The sequence below is a fragment of the Harpia harpyja genome, chromosome 1 (genome assembly GCF_026419915.1).
Source record: "Harpia harpyja isolate bHarHar1 chromosome 1, bHarHar1 primary haplotype, whole genome shotgun sequence".
NCBI classification, from domain to species: Eukaryota; Metazoa; Chordata; class Aves; order Accipitriformes; family Accipitridae; genus Harpia; species Harpia harpyja.
The window spans coordinates 108,574,625-108,591,553 of NC_068940.1; the positions used below are offsets into that span (position 1 = coordinate 108,574,625).

General features: G+C 41.1%; 1 protein-coding gene across 2 annotated transcripts in view; it reads right to left on the reverse strand.

Moving 5' to 3' along the window:
- The window catches only part of MAP4 (microtubule associated protein 4), a 164,721-nt gene that overhangs the window by 59,928 nt on the left and 87,864 nt on the right, over positions 1-16,929 (reverse strand). For both annotated transcript variants that reach the window (XM_052809352.1, XM_052809343.1), the window contains exons 5-9: positions 8,403-8,534; positions 4,297-4,407; positions 3,575-3,703; positions 2,966-3,040; positions 1,533-1,673 (exon numbers count right to left, since the gene is read on the reverse strand). In XM_052809352.1, the coding sequence (XP_052665312.1) occupies positions 1,533-1,673; positions 2,966-3,040; positions 3,575-3,703; positions 4,297-4,407; positions 8,403-8,534 (588 nt within the window). The remainder of the gene's footprint in view (positions 1-1,532; positions 1,674-2,965; positions 3,041-3,574; positions 3,704-4,296; positions 4,408-8,402; positions 8,535-16,929) is intronic.

The following is a 16,929-nucleotide window of genomic DNA, read 5'->3' on the forward strand; positions in this document are numbered from 1 at the left end:
CGTACATCAGCCAAGAGATGCACTGTTTTCATTTAAAAACTACCTGATGCTACATAGCTGGCAAGAGACCAGAGCTGCTGGATCCACTGCAACCAACACATTCCACAGAACATATACAGGAATCACAATGAGGGTTTTTTTCCTATATAGGACACAGAAACTTTTGGTGTCATCTTTATGAGCCCAGCTGTGTATTCCAACAGCGGGGAAAAAGTCCTGAAACATTCCAGAGCCATACGCACCTCATTTTAAATATTGTTTATGCTGTTCACGGGTGGTATGGTGCTGCAACTTGAGCAGAAGCATTGGTACTCTTGACACAAAAGACACTGCCATCCAGTGAATCACCAACTGCCCTTTATTCTTTCATGCCCAACTTGGCCTCGTTCATTTTTTACATAATATCTACTAAAGACCGAGCTGTTAGTTTCAAAATAACATTTGTCAGTTCACAGTACAATCAAGCCTCTGCGTTTAAATTCGCATTTTCATAAAATACCCTTAAAGGAGTTTTTTCAGTCAGTTTTAGTTTGACATTTCAGCTGTCTAGAGGCAAGTTTTTACAAATTATCAAAAGCCAGAAGCAGTAGATTTCTCTTCTGCAACTATTAATTTCAATAGCCCCAAGCACTGCCCATACTCTGTGTAATGCAGCACAGTGACCTGAACATCTCGGATATATTGCTGAGTAGATGTTAAAAAAAAAAAAAATTTCTACTGTTTGTTTGAGTCACATCTAAAAATATCCCCCCCAAACAACAGGAAAGATATTAAATCTTAAATTAGATACTTAAACTGAAAAAGGAAAGAAATTAGAAAAACGGAAGAAGTCCCTTTTAAAGTAGCACTTCATGATCCATTTAGATAAAACCAATATTCCAGTGAAGCAAACCAAAAAGATCCATTATGCGCTAACCCTCATTTGGTTATTTGGTTTTGCTTTTTTTTTTTTTTCCTGAAGTGATATCATGATCCTCTCCAAAATAAAATTTAAAGATTGTGATTTTACAGAATAATAAGACAGTAAAGAAATAGATATTAGAAGTAGTATGGATGCTCCCTGGTGAATCATGGAAAGTACTGGAATAAAGCATAAAGAAACTGGACAAAGACTAGTGCAAAATGTACCATGAGTCTGATGCTGTATATAAATTGTATATAAATACCTTAAAAACTCTGTTTTAAAGAGAGTCTTTAAAACGGACAGTTTTTAAGTTATTTCTATATAGCATCAGACTCATGGTATAACCATGTTCTTGACACACCTTAACATTTTTCTGGAGCTAAAATTCTGAGAAAGTAAAGAATCATTAAATCAGTTACTGGACTGTGACACAAGAGTTGGAAAGTCAAATAGTCTTGCTATTTCTCACCAACACAATTCAGGTATCATAAACCTTTAGTCACAATGGAATTTGTTAATATCTTGCTGTGTTTCCTTCAGAAGAGGGAATCCCATGTCTTTCCACCATTACGGCTTGCTCATGAGAGGCCTAAACCCTGCACCAACCTTTAGACCAGGGCAACTTTACCTGATGCCGCACCTTTTGGACCATCAGTAGCTTCAGCCCCTCCTGGGGATGCTGTTACTGCAGTAGGAACAAAACCAGGAGCCACTGCTGCAGGGCTTTCCGGCAAATTCAGCTTTATTGCTTCGGTCACTGTGGGGGGCACTGGACATACAAAACCAAGCTTGATTAAGCACTCAGAAAGATCTTAGCAAACAGCTTTCTATTCTGGAGTTGCCAGGGTGTGAATTACCCTCTCAAGGTGCTGCCTGTAGCAGCAACCCTGATGAGTAAGCTTCCCCCACTTCAGTGTCCCAGTCGGATCAGACCAAAACAGAACCAGTTTTTATTGTCAATTTTCAGAAAATTAGTTTGTGCAATACTTGGGAAAACACTTGTATCTTGAGAGAAGCAACTGCTGTGACAAAGTTTAGGAACGTTCAGTTACAAAGCAATCCAGTTCTACCCTGAGCCCTCGGCAGAGCCAACAGCTCCAGAAACACTTTCTACCTAGGACCAGTGTTAAAACACTCTCTTCTTAGCTTGTCACCAAAATCAGCAATAGAGATCTCATTATGGATCAAATATAGTAATATACATACAACCGCAATGGAATTATGTCTCAATGGAGCTTCAAAGATTTAACTGTAACCAGAATCTAAAGATTATTGGACAGAATACACAGGTTTGCAATTAGAATTTAGTTTAAAATTCTGTTGATTATGCATGAGCCAAAATTATGTTTGCTGGCGCCCTCAGCTGCACCGACCCTTAGAAGCAGTAAACATGAGTGCTCTGACTTAGTGTCTACAAAGACTATAATCCTTGACAGCAGTAAAATTCCAGTTTTAGAGTTTCTTTTCAAGAGTAAATTTTGTTCACCCTATTTATTATCTTAGTGTCAAGTAATGCTTGAACACATATCCCAACTGAAAATTCAAGTACGTTCACTGTAATGGAGATGCACAGAATGGAGACACAGTCTGGAATCCACACAGCTTGCTGCTGAACATATTTTTTTTGCACACATCTACATCTGCTAACTTAATTCCCCAAAACCCATGAAAAGGGCATGCTTTCAGTGGGGTAAAGCCCTGCTACACGATATGCGCCCAAAAGGGCATGCCACTAATTCTACTGACAGTCGGGCTTGGAACTGCATATACTAAATTTGTTACCCTAAATTAGAAGTAAACAGTCTATAAAATGCAGGGTCCTCCCCACCCCTTACAGCACTAAACCAGAAAATGCATGTCAAGTAACATTTCTCTAAAACACACATTTCTATTGTAAATGGATTTGAGAACCAGAAACAGTGTTGTTCTTGGTCAGATCCCACTTCACTTCTTTACAGCCTTATGTTTCTTGAAAAGGCAGACTAATAGAAAAGCTCTGCTTCTGCTGTTCAGAAACTCTCTATAGACAGTTCCTGCAGATCAAGTCAAAACTATTTTTACCTGGTGGCTCAACAAAGAAAGAGGAATCTGGTCCCGTCACGTCATGCTGAACTCCCATCCAATGTTCTTCAGGCACTATGGAAAACAAACACATTTAGTCCTGTCACTGACACTAACACTGCTCTATTTTTTCAGTTGAAGGTATTGACTCTGCTGTTTTGTGAGTTCATTCTCAGGTAACTTCTCAGTTCCTTTTAAGAATGGTACCAGAACATCATGTTCTTCTGTGACTATTGCTAGTGAAAGCTTGCATGAGAGAAAAGTTATACAACAGCACTGACCCCAGGACCCAACAGAGCAGGTTCTTTGCTCAATTCTTCTGGGCAACTGGCTCTCAGTGGCCCTGCTTGAGCAGGGGGGGTTGAACAAGATGATCTCCAGAGGTCCCTTCCAACCTCAGCTATCCTGTGATCTCCTAACATCTTCAGAACATTCACACTGAACCAAGAACTGTCATTGCCAACACAATACTTTCTAATCTTGACTCATTTTATGTATCAACTCCCCCACCAAGATTCTTTAGGACTAGGAAACCAAGATTTTCCAGCTGCATACCCTTCAAACCCAGCTAGCAAGACAGACAGTAATAGCAAAACATCTGTTTCCTACCTGCTTTGTCTTGCAGAAATTCTGCAGTTGAATCCAGGCCAATGAAGGCTGATGGGTCTAGAGCCTCTGCAGGAGAATACAGGGGCCCCAAGAAAGGTTGTTCAGGTACCATCATAGATCCATGTGGTGCTGATGAAATAAAAGGCCGTTTGTTAATCACCACGCTAGCCCCAATGACTCCCCCCCAAAATTTAAAGTCTGTGCAACACTTGGAAAATAAACTATTCTGTTCTGCTCACAAGCAGCTTAGATAAAGTTTGTAAGCAACTCTCTCAATCAGCTCACCTTCACAAACTGCATTATAATTTGTGTATGCATATCTAATTTTTTTAACAAGGTATAAGACAGTAAGCACAGGCAAACTATTTCCTTTTGCTTTCTGCTTCTGCTGCTATGAATTCTTATTAATAACCACTTAAACTCCAATAGTCCAAAACCTGAATACCACTTCATGGAAAAAGTTCACACGTTTCTAGCCATGAAGACAAGAGCCATCAGTAATGCCTGCTTTAACTCAACTTGTCTAGTTGTCCTATTTCCTTCTGCCTAAATACACTTCAAAAAAAAACCTTCCTGGAAGTAGCTATTGGAATGGTTTTAGGCACAAAAAAAGTTATTATATAGTCTGTGAACTTATCAGCTTAGTAATTTTCAGTACACGAAAGTCAACAGAGAAAACACCAAAATCTAACTATCAGGACAAATGCCGAGAAGGAACTCACCATGGATGTCTCTGGAAGCATCAGCATGGTCTGTGAACAGTGGCACATTCCGCATGTCAGTAGGAAATGATAAATCAGGCAGATTCTCCCCTCTGTGCATGCTGAAGGGGTCTAGCAGGAGACAAGGAACGAGGCCAGTGTCACCACACAGGGGGAAGACATGGTGCAGAGTAACATTATTTAAAAAACAAGATGAAGATGCACCTGACACCACAACTCGACTTCCAAGGGAAAACTGCTTTCAAGATTATTTACCAGGGGCAAACACCTTCATAATTTAAATTTATGCCCAACAGTAAAACACAGTTGCTCAGACTGCTTCCTAGGGAAAACTGACTGAAGTTTAGATTACGACTGTTGCATGGAGAACCCACGTCCTCCTCTCAAGGAGGAAGCATCTGTTTCCAACCTGATGGACACATACAGCTAACCTGAGTCAGGAACAACGGCTGAGCTCCGGATCAGTTAACTTGACAGCAGACCAAGGAAAGCCTGCGTAAGTGTCCTGGTTTCAGCTGGGTAGAGTTAACTGTCTTCCTAGTAGCTGGTATGGTGCTATGTTTTGAGTTCAGTATGCGAAGAATGTTGATAACGCTGATGTTTTCAGTTGTTGCTAAGTAGTGTTTAGACTAAAGTCAAGGATTTTTCAGCTTCTCATGCCCAGCCAGCGAGAAAGCTGGAGGGGCACAAGAAGTTGTCACAGGACACAGCCAGGGCACCTGACCCAAAGTGGCCAACGGTGTATTCCATACCACGGGACGTCCCATCTAGTATAGGAACGGGGAAGTGGGGGTGGGGAATCGCCGCTTGGGGACTGGCTGGGTGTCGGTCGGCGGGTGGTGAGCAATTGCACTGCGCATCATTTGTACATTCCAATCCTTTCATTATTGCTGTTGTCATTTTATTAGTGTTATCATTATCATTATTAGTTTCTTCTTTTCTGTTCTATTAAACCGTTTGTCATGGTGAAACCAGGACACCGTTCTTATCTCAACCCACGGGTTTTGCTTCTTTTCCCGATTTTCTCCCCCATCCCACTGCGGGGGGGGGGGGGGGGGGGGGGAGTGAGTGAGCAGCTGCGTGGTGTTTAGTTGCTGGCTGGGGTTAAACCACAACAATAAGCTACATGCTCTCCTCCCCAACAACAGTACACCAGTATAAACTGACTGATGGTCAGTTTTTTTAACCAAGCTACAAGCCAGAGAGGAAAACAACACATTTCCCAGTGTCCCAGGCAGATGAACAGCCTTCACCCTTAGTTCCAGACCAGACTCACTGGTGAGGCTGTCAGGATCTTTAGACCATGTTTGCAAGTTGTCTAGTGTCAGCTTTGGTTGGTCTAACACACGTTAGCTTTATTCTGCTTTTGGTCCATGCTTTAAGTGATATATCGATGTCATCTGCAAAAGACGGTACTCCAGCAGCTGAGGATTCAGCAAGAGAAAATTCCTTTTCTGCAAGTTTTACTTTTTGTGTGCACACACCTCCTTTCCCCTCAAGTAATCAGCATGGGCATTCAAACCAGACGGGACAGAGAGAACCACCATGCCGAGTTTTATAAGATGGATTACTTAACTGAAATGCCATGAGTCAGAGAGCAGACAGACGACCTCACTGACAGAATAAAACTAAGAAGAGATGACCCTTCCACAAGTTAGTCACTGTACTGTAATACAGTCAAGGGCAAGACACTGCAAGGGGAAGGAAACGTGGCATTCCCCTCATTTCAAAACTAAAAGAGATGCTGTTGATGTCCCCTCTTTGTGCAGCAGTCAGATGACGTGGCAAAAACGGGCGACCCAGATTAAACCCTGTCTCTGCTCCAGAGGGAGAAACGGGAGAAGTGGAAGGAGTTATGGCTGAACTTTTGTTTCCCATCTCCAAAGACCCTCCACAGACTCAAAGTGGGCCTGTGCCCTACACAAGGTTTAGCATTTTTGTGACTGGAAAGCGATGCCGCGCTGCTGATGACAAGGTGACGCTTCCAGCAAAACACATTGCAGCTGAAAATTGAAAGGCAGGTGGGTAAAGATGAACTGTATGGATGGCATACGGCCATTTCAGGAAATTATCAGTTCTTGCATTAAATGAGCCCAGAAAATAATTCTCTACTTGTTCAAAATTTGCAGCTTGTTTAGAATATTAGGAAGCCAGACAAATGTTAAGAGTCTGAGAGTATTGTTTCTAAACAGGTGGAGGTAAGATTGACAAAACATTTATGGAAGTTTCTCTTCAGCTCACTTCTATAGACACTTGTATCCTTTGCTGTTCAGAGACATAGTTCCAGTTTGCCAATGACTGTGGACTAATAAAAGCGTATTATTGTAGATCATTTAAATAGGAACTCTTCATATTTAGATATTTACCTATAGTTACAGTAATAAATCATTATACACTTGTGATTAAGGGCCTTGCAGCACTTTCAAAGCTTGCAAGCAATTAGATAATGTTTAAGTTTTATTCATTCTACATTACAATAACATTTTTAAAACAAGTCTTTTTATTACAGGTAGTGCATAAAATACATATGTATGTGTTTGCTCATAACTTTTACTTCTGTTGGGTTGGGTCCCACTGCCAGATCCCAAGGCAGTGTTTGTAATATATAACAGCAAAGTCCAGAGCAGACTGAAATGCACTCTTCCAGCTGCTCACAGAAGTGGCAGAGCTGGCATTTCCCGTGTTCCTCACCAAGGAATGAGCAATTACAGCAATGCTGGTCAGGAGACCTGTTACACCACTGACCAGAAATCATCCTACTGTTTTCCAAAGAGTGTGCATAAATATATTTAATAAAACCGTAGACTTTTATGAGTCTGCTGTTCATATTTTTCTCCCCCTGCTGACAAGTCCTTAAAGCTTGTCTATCCTCTCTGATCCCTCTGCTCAGTTATGGGAATCAACTAACCTCTAAGCAGAATCTCTTGTTTATGCAGTACCAGGAAGAGCAGTATGGAGTAATACTTTCACATTGAAGTATACGGGGTACCTTATGCATGTACAGATGTGCGAGATACTCTAGGGACGTAAAACCTAAGGAAAAGTGGTTTCATGCAATAGATAACCCACAGATTCACATTATTCAGGCCAAAAGAATACTGGGTGATGGGCTAGGTATGTAAACTGCTCTTAATCAACAAGTTTGTCATGTGGCTATTGAGCATAACTACATCAACATCCCATTCTTTCATCTAACAAAGCAATGGGAGGGAAAAACCCAACAACTGTGTTTTAGAAACTAGTGGCTCTTTTGTTCCAGTTGTTCCATGAATCATTTCTTGCCCTTGTAACAATACATAATTTCTTCACTGAATCTCTTAGTAAAGATGAGATTCAGATAGCGAGATAGTACTTTAGCAAGCACATCTACGGTGCTCAAAAAAATATATATAAAAAAATTTCATCCTGTTTCAGCCAGTATCTTTCCCAGGTTTATTCCTGTTATAATCTGGGCAGCACATACATTTCTAATACCCTCCAAGAGCTAGCAAGTAATTTCCCATAAGCTTTCTCAAAAATGAGAGAAAATTGGGTGAAAGTTGTTGGGTGAAAGGGTATCTTTTCGCAGGGGCAAGTTATACAAGGTTCATTTAATTTTCAAGAGAGTCAGCAGCTACACAGGCTGCCTCTGGAACAGACCAACCTGCATTGCAGACGCAGCTACGTGACAGCTGGAACTGGGATTTCTGAGAGCCAGGCAAGACTGGCTTTCAGCTGTCAACAAGGTTTTGGCGAGGTTTGCACTGAAAGCCACAGTACTCGAGAGCGGTTAAACTGTGGGAGTCAAGCAAAAACTGCTATCGCCATGTGAGCCGAGTCAGGGGGAAACCTGCTCCCCTCACACTCTAACACACTGGACTAGCAACTCGATTTTTAACCAGCTAGACTACGCTCTAGGGCAAGTTAGGGGCTTGATGTGCTAAGTTAACTCTGGTGTCAAGATGTTACACATTTTAGGAAAAGAGAGCAACACATCCTAAAGAACACAGGTGTGAGTACAAGGCAAGAGGACAAAACCACCATTAGGGATAGAGGCTAGCACTCTGTCAGGTTACTCAGCTGATAAAATAACTGATGCTAGAGTTTTAAGAATAATACAGTCATACCAGCCATCTCCATAGGTTTGAATATGGGCTGTGATTCAAAGCACAGGTCTCCATCATCCATCGTCCAGGAGTCATTACGATCGAGAAATTCTTTGTAAGACAGCTTTTCATCCATGATTTCTCCTGGGAATACTGAAATTAGAGAAGGAAATGACACAGTCAAAAAAGAAAGATTAAGCTAAAATATTTAAGATAAGATTACTGCATGATATGACATTCAGAGGCCAAGAGATAACATGAACCGTTAGCCAAACCAGAGACCATGAATATTCATTTTTTACTGCTTTGATCCAACTCTCCAAATTTAAGAAACAGAACAATGGGAATTTCTGCTTCTTGATACACATGTAAGATGGAGAATGGACTCACACGTCAAAGTGCTGCCCTGTTTTCAAATGTTGGACAATTCACGCTAGCTCCTCACACTCATCTTCAGGGAGATTTTTCATTAACGTAAGAGCTAGAACAACCCTGAGACCCTGAACTTGAGGCTGAGCAAAGCTTTCAAGTCTGTCAATACAGAAATGCCAAACAGAACCTGCTCATCAGGTCACAGTTGGGAGGAGGGGAAACCAAAGCCCCTTTCTCTCCTGCCTAAGCATCGACTTGTATGCGCTGAATCTGACCATATTTACAAAAATGCTAGTACCACCACAGACACACAGTACCCATAGGATGGTTTTGCTCTCTATTTTACTAGGAAGACAAACTCCAAATTATTTAAGTGAGTAACTTTTCCCTGAATACCTCAAAGGCCTTTGTTTGTATATCTTTATATTTCACACTTAAGCCTAATCTTCCCCCAGTTTACAATAAAGACAGTTCTTTGAACACATCAACACATCAAAGCCTGATAGTTTATATCTAACCAAGGAAAACTTTAATCTTTCTTTGCTGGCCCATGTTAAAAACAACTGCACTGAGACTAACAGCCTTCAGCAATTTGAGATGTTAGAGAGTTAAGTATTTCATTACTGAAGCCTTGGTAGGCACTTTTCACAACCTATAAATGCCTCACAGAAAAATGCATGCAAATAAAGAAGTCAGACTACATAAAACTATTTAAATAAGGTTTGTCACAAGGAATATTGAAAATATGCAGATCAGCCTTTTCCTGAAGTCCTTATAAGGAGCTATAAGACATTCAGTAAACCAAAGCAAGAAAGCTCAGCTGTGAACTGAGACACCCTCCAGCAGCAGCATTAAGACATGATGTGGGCTCTCCTCTTTCTCACCATCCGTGCTTGGTTTTTGTTTGTTTGTTTTGTTTTAATTTACATCTCCACTTTGCTCCAGCCTATTCTCTTCTCCCAGTGTAACACCTTGGGATGAACTGGTGGATAAGCAAGTGCTAGTAGGAGACGTATGGTGCACTGACAACAGCCCCAGCTGCACCAACGTCTTCATGAACAAGATGATTTCACCTCTTGTCCTGGTAGGCTGGGATTTAGAGGCCCCTGAGAGTGCTACAGGCCTCTCAAGGAGGGTGGTCCACCCCTACATGTTGGGGAGAAGCTTTGGATATGAAGGGAACCGCACATGCATCTCCACTGGCCACTATTTTTATCACTTTAACTTTAAATCACTTCAACAGAGAAACAAAAGCAGCAGCTAGTGGTAATGGCTAGGATGGGGGGGGGGGGGGGAAATCACTAAGGCATAAATTAAGTTCTCCTTGTAAATAAGAGATGTATCACTACGTACAGCATATGAAAGCTAGCTATAAAGGAGCTAACACTCACAAGGTTTGATTTACACTTAAGATCAACACACAAAAAAAATCCTTTACTTCAGCCATGTCAACACTGGCTACTCTATTGTAGCTCCCTCAGTCTCAGCTGTTAGGGTAAAAAGCCTGGTCATTTCAACTTTCAAAGACATTTCTAGATCCTGTAGTTGCACAAAAGAAACAAAAATACAAGTCCTAAAGTTTTCAAATATGACAACCACAGTGGAAAGGCTCAAAACAAATACCCAGACTCGTGACTTTTCAGATGAATTTGCTTTTAAGGAGACCTGAATTTGTCAACTCTTCTTTGACAACATAAGACTTTCAAACCGATTTCCAGTTTCTTCTGGAAAGAAACACAAAAAAAATTTACACAAATTCCTTCTCTCATCCCCTAATGCAATATGCTACACTCTCTTGCCAATACATCTCTTTATGCTTTTAATATTTTTACCTTTGCTTAGGCTAACAGTACCACTTGCAAGACTGGAGCTCAGGAAAGGAACTTGATAGTGTGCCTCAAAAGATATCCCTGAAGACAACCCTTAACTCAGTGCAAAACTGCAGTTAATAAAAGCAAACCCAATGTTAACATGCAGAAGGAACAGAACAGAAGAAATAATTAAAAACAGAACGCTGGTATATAAAAGCAACAACTGCTGCCTCTTCTAGGAGGCTGAGGTATCAGCTAGCTGCAAACAGAGAATTCATAGCAAGGTGGAACAGAGATTCATAGAGAAACTGTAAAAATTCTAATAATAATAAAGTGATTGAGAAAGAGTAAGATGAAAGAGGGCTTTTGTGGTATTTTTGGTTTTACATCACAAAATAATGAAACAATACCAGTATAAATCAATCAGTGGTTACACCAGTTTGATCAGAGATTTTGTTCTTACAAGAATAGGAAGGGATTCAATGAAGTTAGAAACACGTAAAAATCTCAGATTAGTACATAAATACTACTTCTCATAATTAAAATCTGGAGTTCAATGCCATACAGCGTCCCTAGGGTCTAAAACTTTGCAAGGTCAGAGGCGTATGACGGTCTGCATATTCCCATTTTGAGTAGTTGACAGCAACACACTTTAGCAGGGACTTCACAGATAATCCCCAGGATAGGCAGAAGAATTAATGAGCTTTAACTCCCTTTGAGGTGTTACATGAACTGCAGCGTGGCAGATGGGACAGGCGACTAGGCAAGTGCCTCTCTACCTAAATTCAGGAGGCGGCAGTGATGGTGTCACCAGGTTTCAATTAACAGCAGCTTGGTTCCCTCGGTGGGAGGCAGGACACAGGCTCTCCCTGCCCACGCTGGCCTCTTGCTAGGCAGGGAACAGATCTCTTCCCCGAGCTGCCAACAGGCAGCCCCATGGCCACCAGCTCATCCTCCTGCTCCATCCCCAGCCCTGTGCAAACGGAGGGGCTTCCAGCTCCCAAGCTGACCTGAACGGGGGTGTCCCAGCTGTGCTCCACTTCCAAGGGGGCTGAGAAATGTTGTACCAGACATACCACACTGTGGATGAAGTGAGCAAAAAGGAGCTGGATCTTCAAAGGGAAATGAGACAGACTATTTACAAGACTGCTCATGGCACCAGCGTGTGGACTTGGGTGTCCCACAAGAAACAACCAAACAAGTAACATGCCAGAAACATCCTTTTTTCCTACTGAAATTCAAAATACAGAGAACACTGCCTACCAGCCGCAGGCTGGGTACTGACACACTACAACAAGACAAGCACTAACTACAGGAAGCCATGTTACGCTCTAACAGCATTCACAATTGTAGAAGAGTTCCTATTCAGATTCGGATCCAACTAAATAGAAATAAAGCAGATTTATTTTTTACTCTTATATGCACTCCGAGGGCCAGAGAATGGGAATTCAAAGTGTAATTCTAGCAAACACAGGATCTTCTACTACCTTGCTTCTGTGTAAACACCAAGAGAAAGTGTTGAAGAACTGCTTTTGAATAAATTCAATTTCTGACCATCAGTGGAGTTGTTTCTACCTCTTGTGCTACAACCCTACAGATGCTACAAGCATCTGCAAGCATCCTAAAGCAGTGCTGATTTGGCAAGTGGATGCTGCTTTTCTGCCAGTGGCTTTTGGCTATCATTCTGCTAAATGACTATGTTTGACACAGTTGACTTCAGCAGAGAGGATACAGAGCTTTATGACAGCTCTGCTTCCTCTATGCAAAGGACGAGGTACAACTGTGTGCAAGAAGCAAGCAGGAAAGGTGACACGTGAAGGCAGTAAGCCCCTCGTGCTCAGCAGAAAAATCAGCCTAGGCAATGCTAGCTGATCATGAAGTCTATGGGTAGCATAAAGGCTGACAATGTAAGCAGGGAATATTTTATTAAGACCGCAAATCTAAACAATCATTGTCTAAGTACTCTGAAGATAAAATGCCACTACATGTGTCAAGAGACATTATTATTTACGATTATTTGCGGTGCAGAATAGCAAGGGATTTAATTACACTCTATTGTAAATTCTTCTGGACAGGAGCCTGTCATTCATTTGTCTGTAAAACTCCATTTAAAGCAAAAAACCCAGAAGACTGTGAATGTCCTTGTCAGTGTGAGGAAGAGGCCTGGGAGCAGTTAAGAAAATTTGGCATGAACTTTCTCAAAGATGACTCTAACTGATTTTTGGATTGGACCCACGCTAAGTCTGATCAACTTTAGAGCACACACCAATTGAACTCTAAATATTTTAAATAAATCTGTTAGTACTAGACCACAAATACATATTGGCATATTGCTCTTATTAATAAATCTCACAGGGGAAGAACAAAGTTATGGTAACAACAGGTAAACCAGAAGTAAAACCTCCACTTTTTTTTTTTAGTAGCCAGGTTGCATTCTTGCCTTTATTTAAAGAGGAGGGGAACCTCCCTCAACCACACACCTTGCTGGAAAAGGAATGAGCAGGACAGTAAGGCAGCATACAAAATGAAGTGTAAAGGGAAACATTTACATGCAACATCAGATGAAATCAAACTCCTGCAACAGTTGAGCAAAGCTATATTAGTATTTGCAAACCCTTAGTTCTAGCAAAAGCCCCCAAAACCAGATGAAAGATGATTCAAAAGCAGTTGTGAATTGCCTCTGCCAAATCATTAGAAATATAAACCAGTGACTTGCATATTTTTCATACAATATTTTCATAACAGATACTAATTAAAAAAACCAAAACAAAACCACCATTGCTTTCCAGCAGAAAAACAGATGTAAGGAGGAATCCAGTCAGCTGCTCGAGGCAGCCAAGAGGCCAGCAGCCAGGTCAGGAGCAGGCACAAGGCTTCCGAGACCACAGCAGCCGTTTGCTCTCCCCTGTTAGCAGCATGCCTCTGCTGAAGCTGATCTTTGCTATGCGAGTGCCAGTGACAATGCAAGCAGAGAACAAAGATTGCTGTATCAAAATAAGTGTTAGCAAAAACTCCCTTGCTATTCCCAAAGTGTTTGTCAACATTACTTGCTGTACAGCTATAAAGCCGACGTGTCCAGCTTATTTGTCATTCCCACCCCAACCCAATATTCAGTTCCTCCTTATTCAAGCAAGCCTGGTGGAACATGAGAAACATGATCTCGGAAAACAGGGTCCCAAGGACTGTAGAAAAAAGGATTTTTCAATTCCAAACCCAGTTCTGCAGACCCTCCTAAAACACACAGTCTACATGTGATCTACAAATAAGACATAAAAGCAAACAAAAATGACTAGCCAAACTCTTATGATGATCAATCCTGAGAGTGCCTATTAATATATATCAGCAGCAAGGTACTCAACACAAAATGTAGATTTGACAGATCCCACAAACCTGTAAAGTAATTTTAGCAAGTATTAAAAAGCTTGCTGATAGTTGAAAATCCAGTTACAACTGTTGATAATGATAATACAAACCAACGTAGGATTACAGCTTACAAAGTCTTGCTTAAAGAAAAAAAACATACCATTAACAACATACTTACAAAGCAAACTTGCTTCTGAAAGAAAAAATATGGATCCCATGTAAGTAGCACCTTCCCTGAACTGATTGCACAGCAGGTTCCGGAGAAAGAGTGCAAAACATTTAGTAGGGCTGCTGACAGTGTTGATTTGTTTGTTTTATCATCTGCTCTGCAAAGATCAGCATGGTCACATAAACCAATTCAGAAGCTAATCCATACAAAACAGCACTTCCGGGGACCTACACCACAGACACTCCCAACATGGGCAGCCTGCTGTGCTCAGACCTCCAGAAAAAAAAAAAAAAAAAAGAAAAAAATCTATACCCACTAACATGCAGGACATCACACAGTGAACTTCTAGCAAGGAGCACTCTTAGTAGAGGATTACCACGATAAAGCCTTTTCGCTGCAGGAGATGCTAATCTTGATAGGTCACTGACCAGATCTCCAGCTAGAGGTTAAGTATCTTCAAAATTAATGAGTCTGCAGCCATGAGATGTCCCTGCCAGCACCAAGCCAAGCAAACAGAAAAGAGAAGCTTAAGAGCTTCATTCCTATAGCTGATCTTAAAGCTAATTTGCCCAGATCACTGCATTGGTTCAGTATCTTAAATGGATGCCAAGTTTGCCTTCCTGAAATCACCACCTAAGACTGGCAGTTTTACCAGTGGGCAGAACCCGCCAAGCCCTGCAATAAATTCTCAGCAATCTCAAAGGAAACAAAAGTCCACACCACCTCTGCAGGGTATGGTATACTACAACCTTTAAAAGGAACTTTAAGAAGCATTGTTAGAAGGCAAGGATTTGGTAACATGCATATTTTTATATTCTCCATGAGATTTTGAGCTGTTCTGGGAGCACTTGGTTCCTGTGCAAAGCTCTGCTCTGCACAGCTGCACTTGGCAGGCTGCTACGGGCAGTTACTAACATAAGCAACTTCTGACTCTCTGCATATGGATTCATGAGATATTTGCCAGCATGTCCTCTCTGATTTTTTTATGCACGCACACAGAGGTACTACCTTCAATATGCTAACCCATGGCGTTATACAGGATGGGATGACGGGTGGAACATCCCCTACGGGCAGCCAAGACATTCTGGGTTCTCTTCCTTCCCTTGCTTGGGACATTGATGCAAGTCTCACCTTAAAGGTTACACAGTAGCTCTTCAAAGATGCTCAGCGCTCCCTTTGTGCATGCTGGCTTCAGAGTAAACAGAAAGTACCTCACAGAAATACCTTCTCAGTATTTTACTATCAGTTTCATTATTTTCTAAAACAGAATATCATCTGGTTCCATTCAGAGTGAAGGGTCTTACAATCATTGTAAATGAGTATTACAGACAAGCTTCACTAATACGCAAAATCTATGGGATAAACAGACAAACAACTACATGGAAAAGGATGTAGACCAGCCTACCAACGGAATTTTGCACATTTTTATCCAAGAGGCTAAGAGCTCAAGATTAAAAGGAGTTTTTGCATTTAATAAATATACAAAGCACAAAGCTGGCAGTCTTGATGGAGAAGAATTTATCCAGACCAGAGTTGTAAAACTGGTTACTTTCTGCCCAGTGACTTTCCTCTTGTCAAACTGAAATACAGGCAATTCCATTTAAACTTTTTTTTTTTTTTTTTTAAATAAAAATCTGAGGGGAACTGAGCACTGGACATGTTGCCCAGAGAGGTCATGGAGTCTCCATCCTTGGAGATAACTCAAAACCCAGCTGGACAGAGCTGGAGCAGCCTCCTCTGGTTTCCCTGCTTTCAGCAGGGGAGTTGGACTTAGGACATCTGAGGTCCCTTCCAGCCCCCTAAGCCTTCACAGGCACTCCAGATGCTGCTTTTGGAGAAAGAGGCTTCTGTCCTTGCAGAAGAGAAAGGCTTAACTACCAGGAGCTCACACTGAAACCAAATCTGGCTGCGATTACTCTAAATACTTTAATTTGCTGCAATGAGAAGCAAATTAAAATCCACCATTGAGTTAGATGGGAAAAAGATGATCAGGAATATATTACAGGTCCTAAAGAAACTGCAGGGCATTTCAGATGGTGCCAACAAGTCAAGAAACATTTTATTGCTTTCCTTCTGAAATTCCATGCTGTTACATAATCCAGAATGCTAAAAAAGCTCAGTGCATACGACTGTCAGAACCAGTATCTCCTAACTGAAAAGACGCAAAGTCAGTAACTTCAAAGTTCAACACAAGGTTCACATTTTGCCTTTAAAAAAAAAAAAAGAACCTGCAAGAGAAAAAAAAAAGATGCAATTGTACAGTTTATTGCATAGCTTTTTTTCCTTACTTACTGTTCCTAAAGAGACATTTCTTCAGCAGTTATTGCTTCATGATAAATTGAAAGCAAGAACCAGAGATGCACAGAAAGCACACCTCCCACCCTCAGCTCTAATTGCTCTACAAGCAAAGTTTGTTCTCATGGTCAGAAAGTTATCTTGTTATCACATCTCAGGTGTTACTGGAGAAGTCTCACAGATTGCTGACAACGCTCTGGACTGCAATGTAGGACAGCTTCCACTAGATACTCTCTTTAGATTCCTCTATCTAGAACCACACTCAATAGACTCTACGTTTTTTAATAATGAAGGCACTTGAAGTCCTATTGTTAAACAAAAGGTTCTCTAAAGACTTATTTCCACAGAGTTGTCATAGGCACATATAAACAAAATAGCTCTACTTAGGAGACTTTTTACCCATAAAGTGTGACTCTGAGCAGGTATCCGTTTGGTGAATTAAGAGAACAACATGTTTTCTACAGGAAGATGAGAATTACAGGAATACTGCTGGTGTTACCAGGTGTTTTAAAACTTCAGACACTTGAAGCATGGTTGA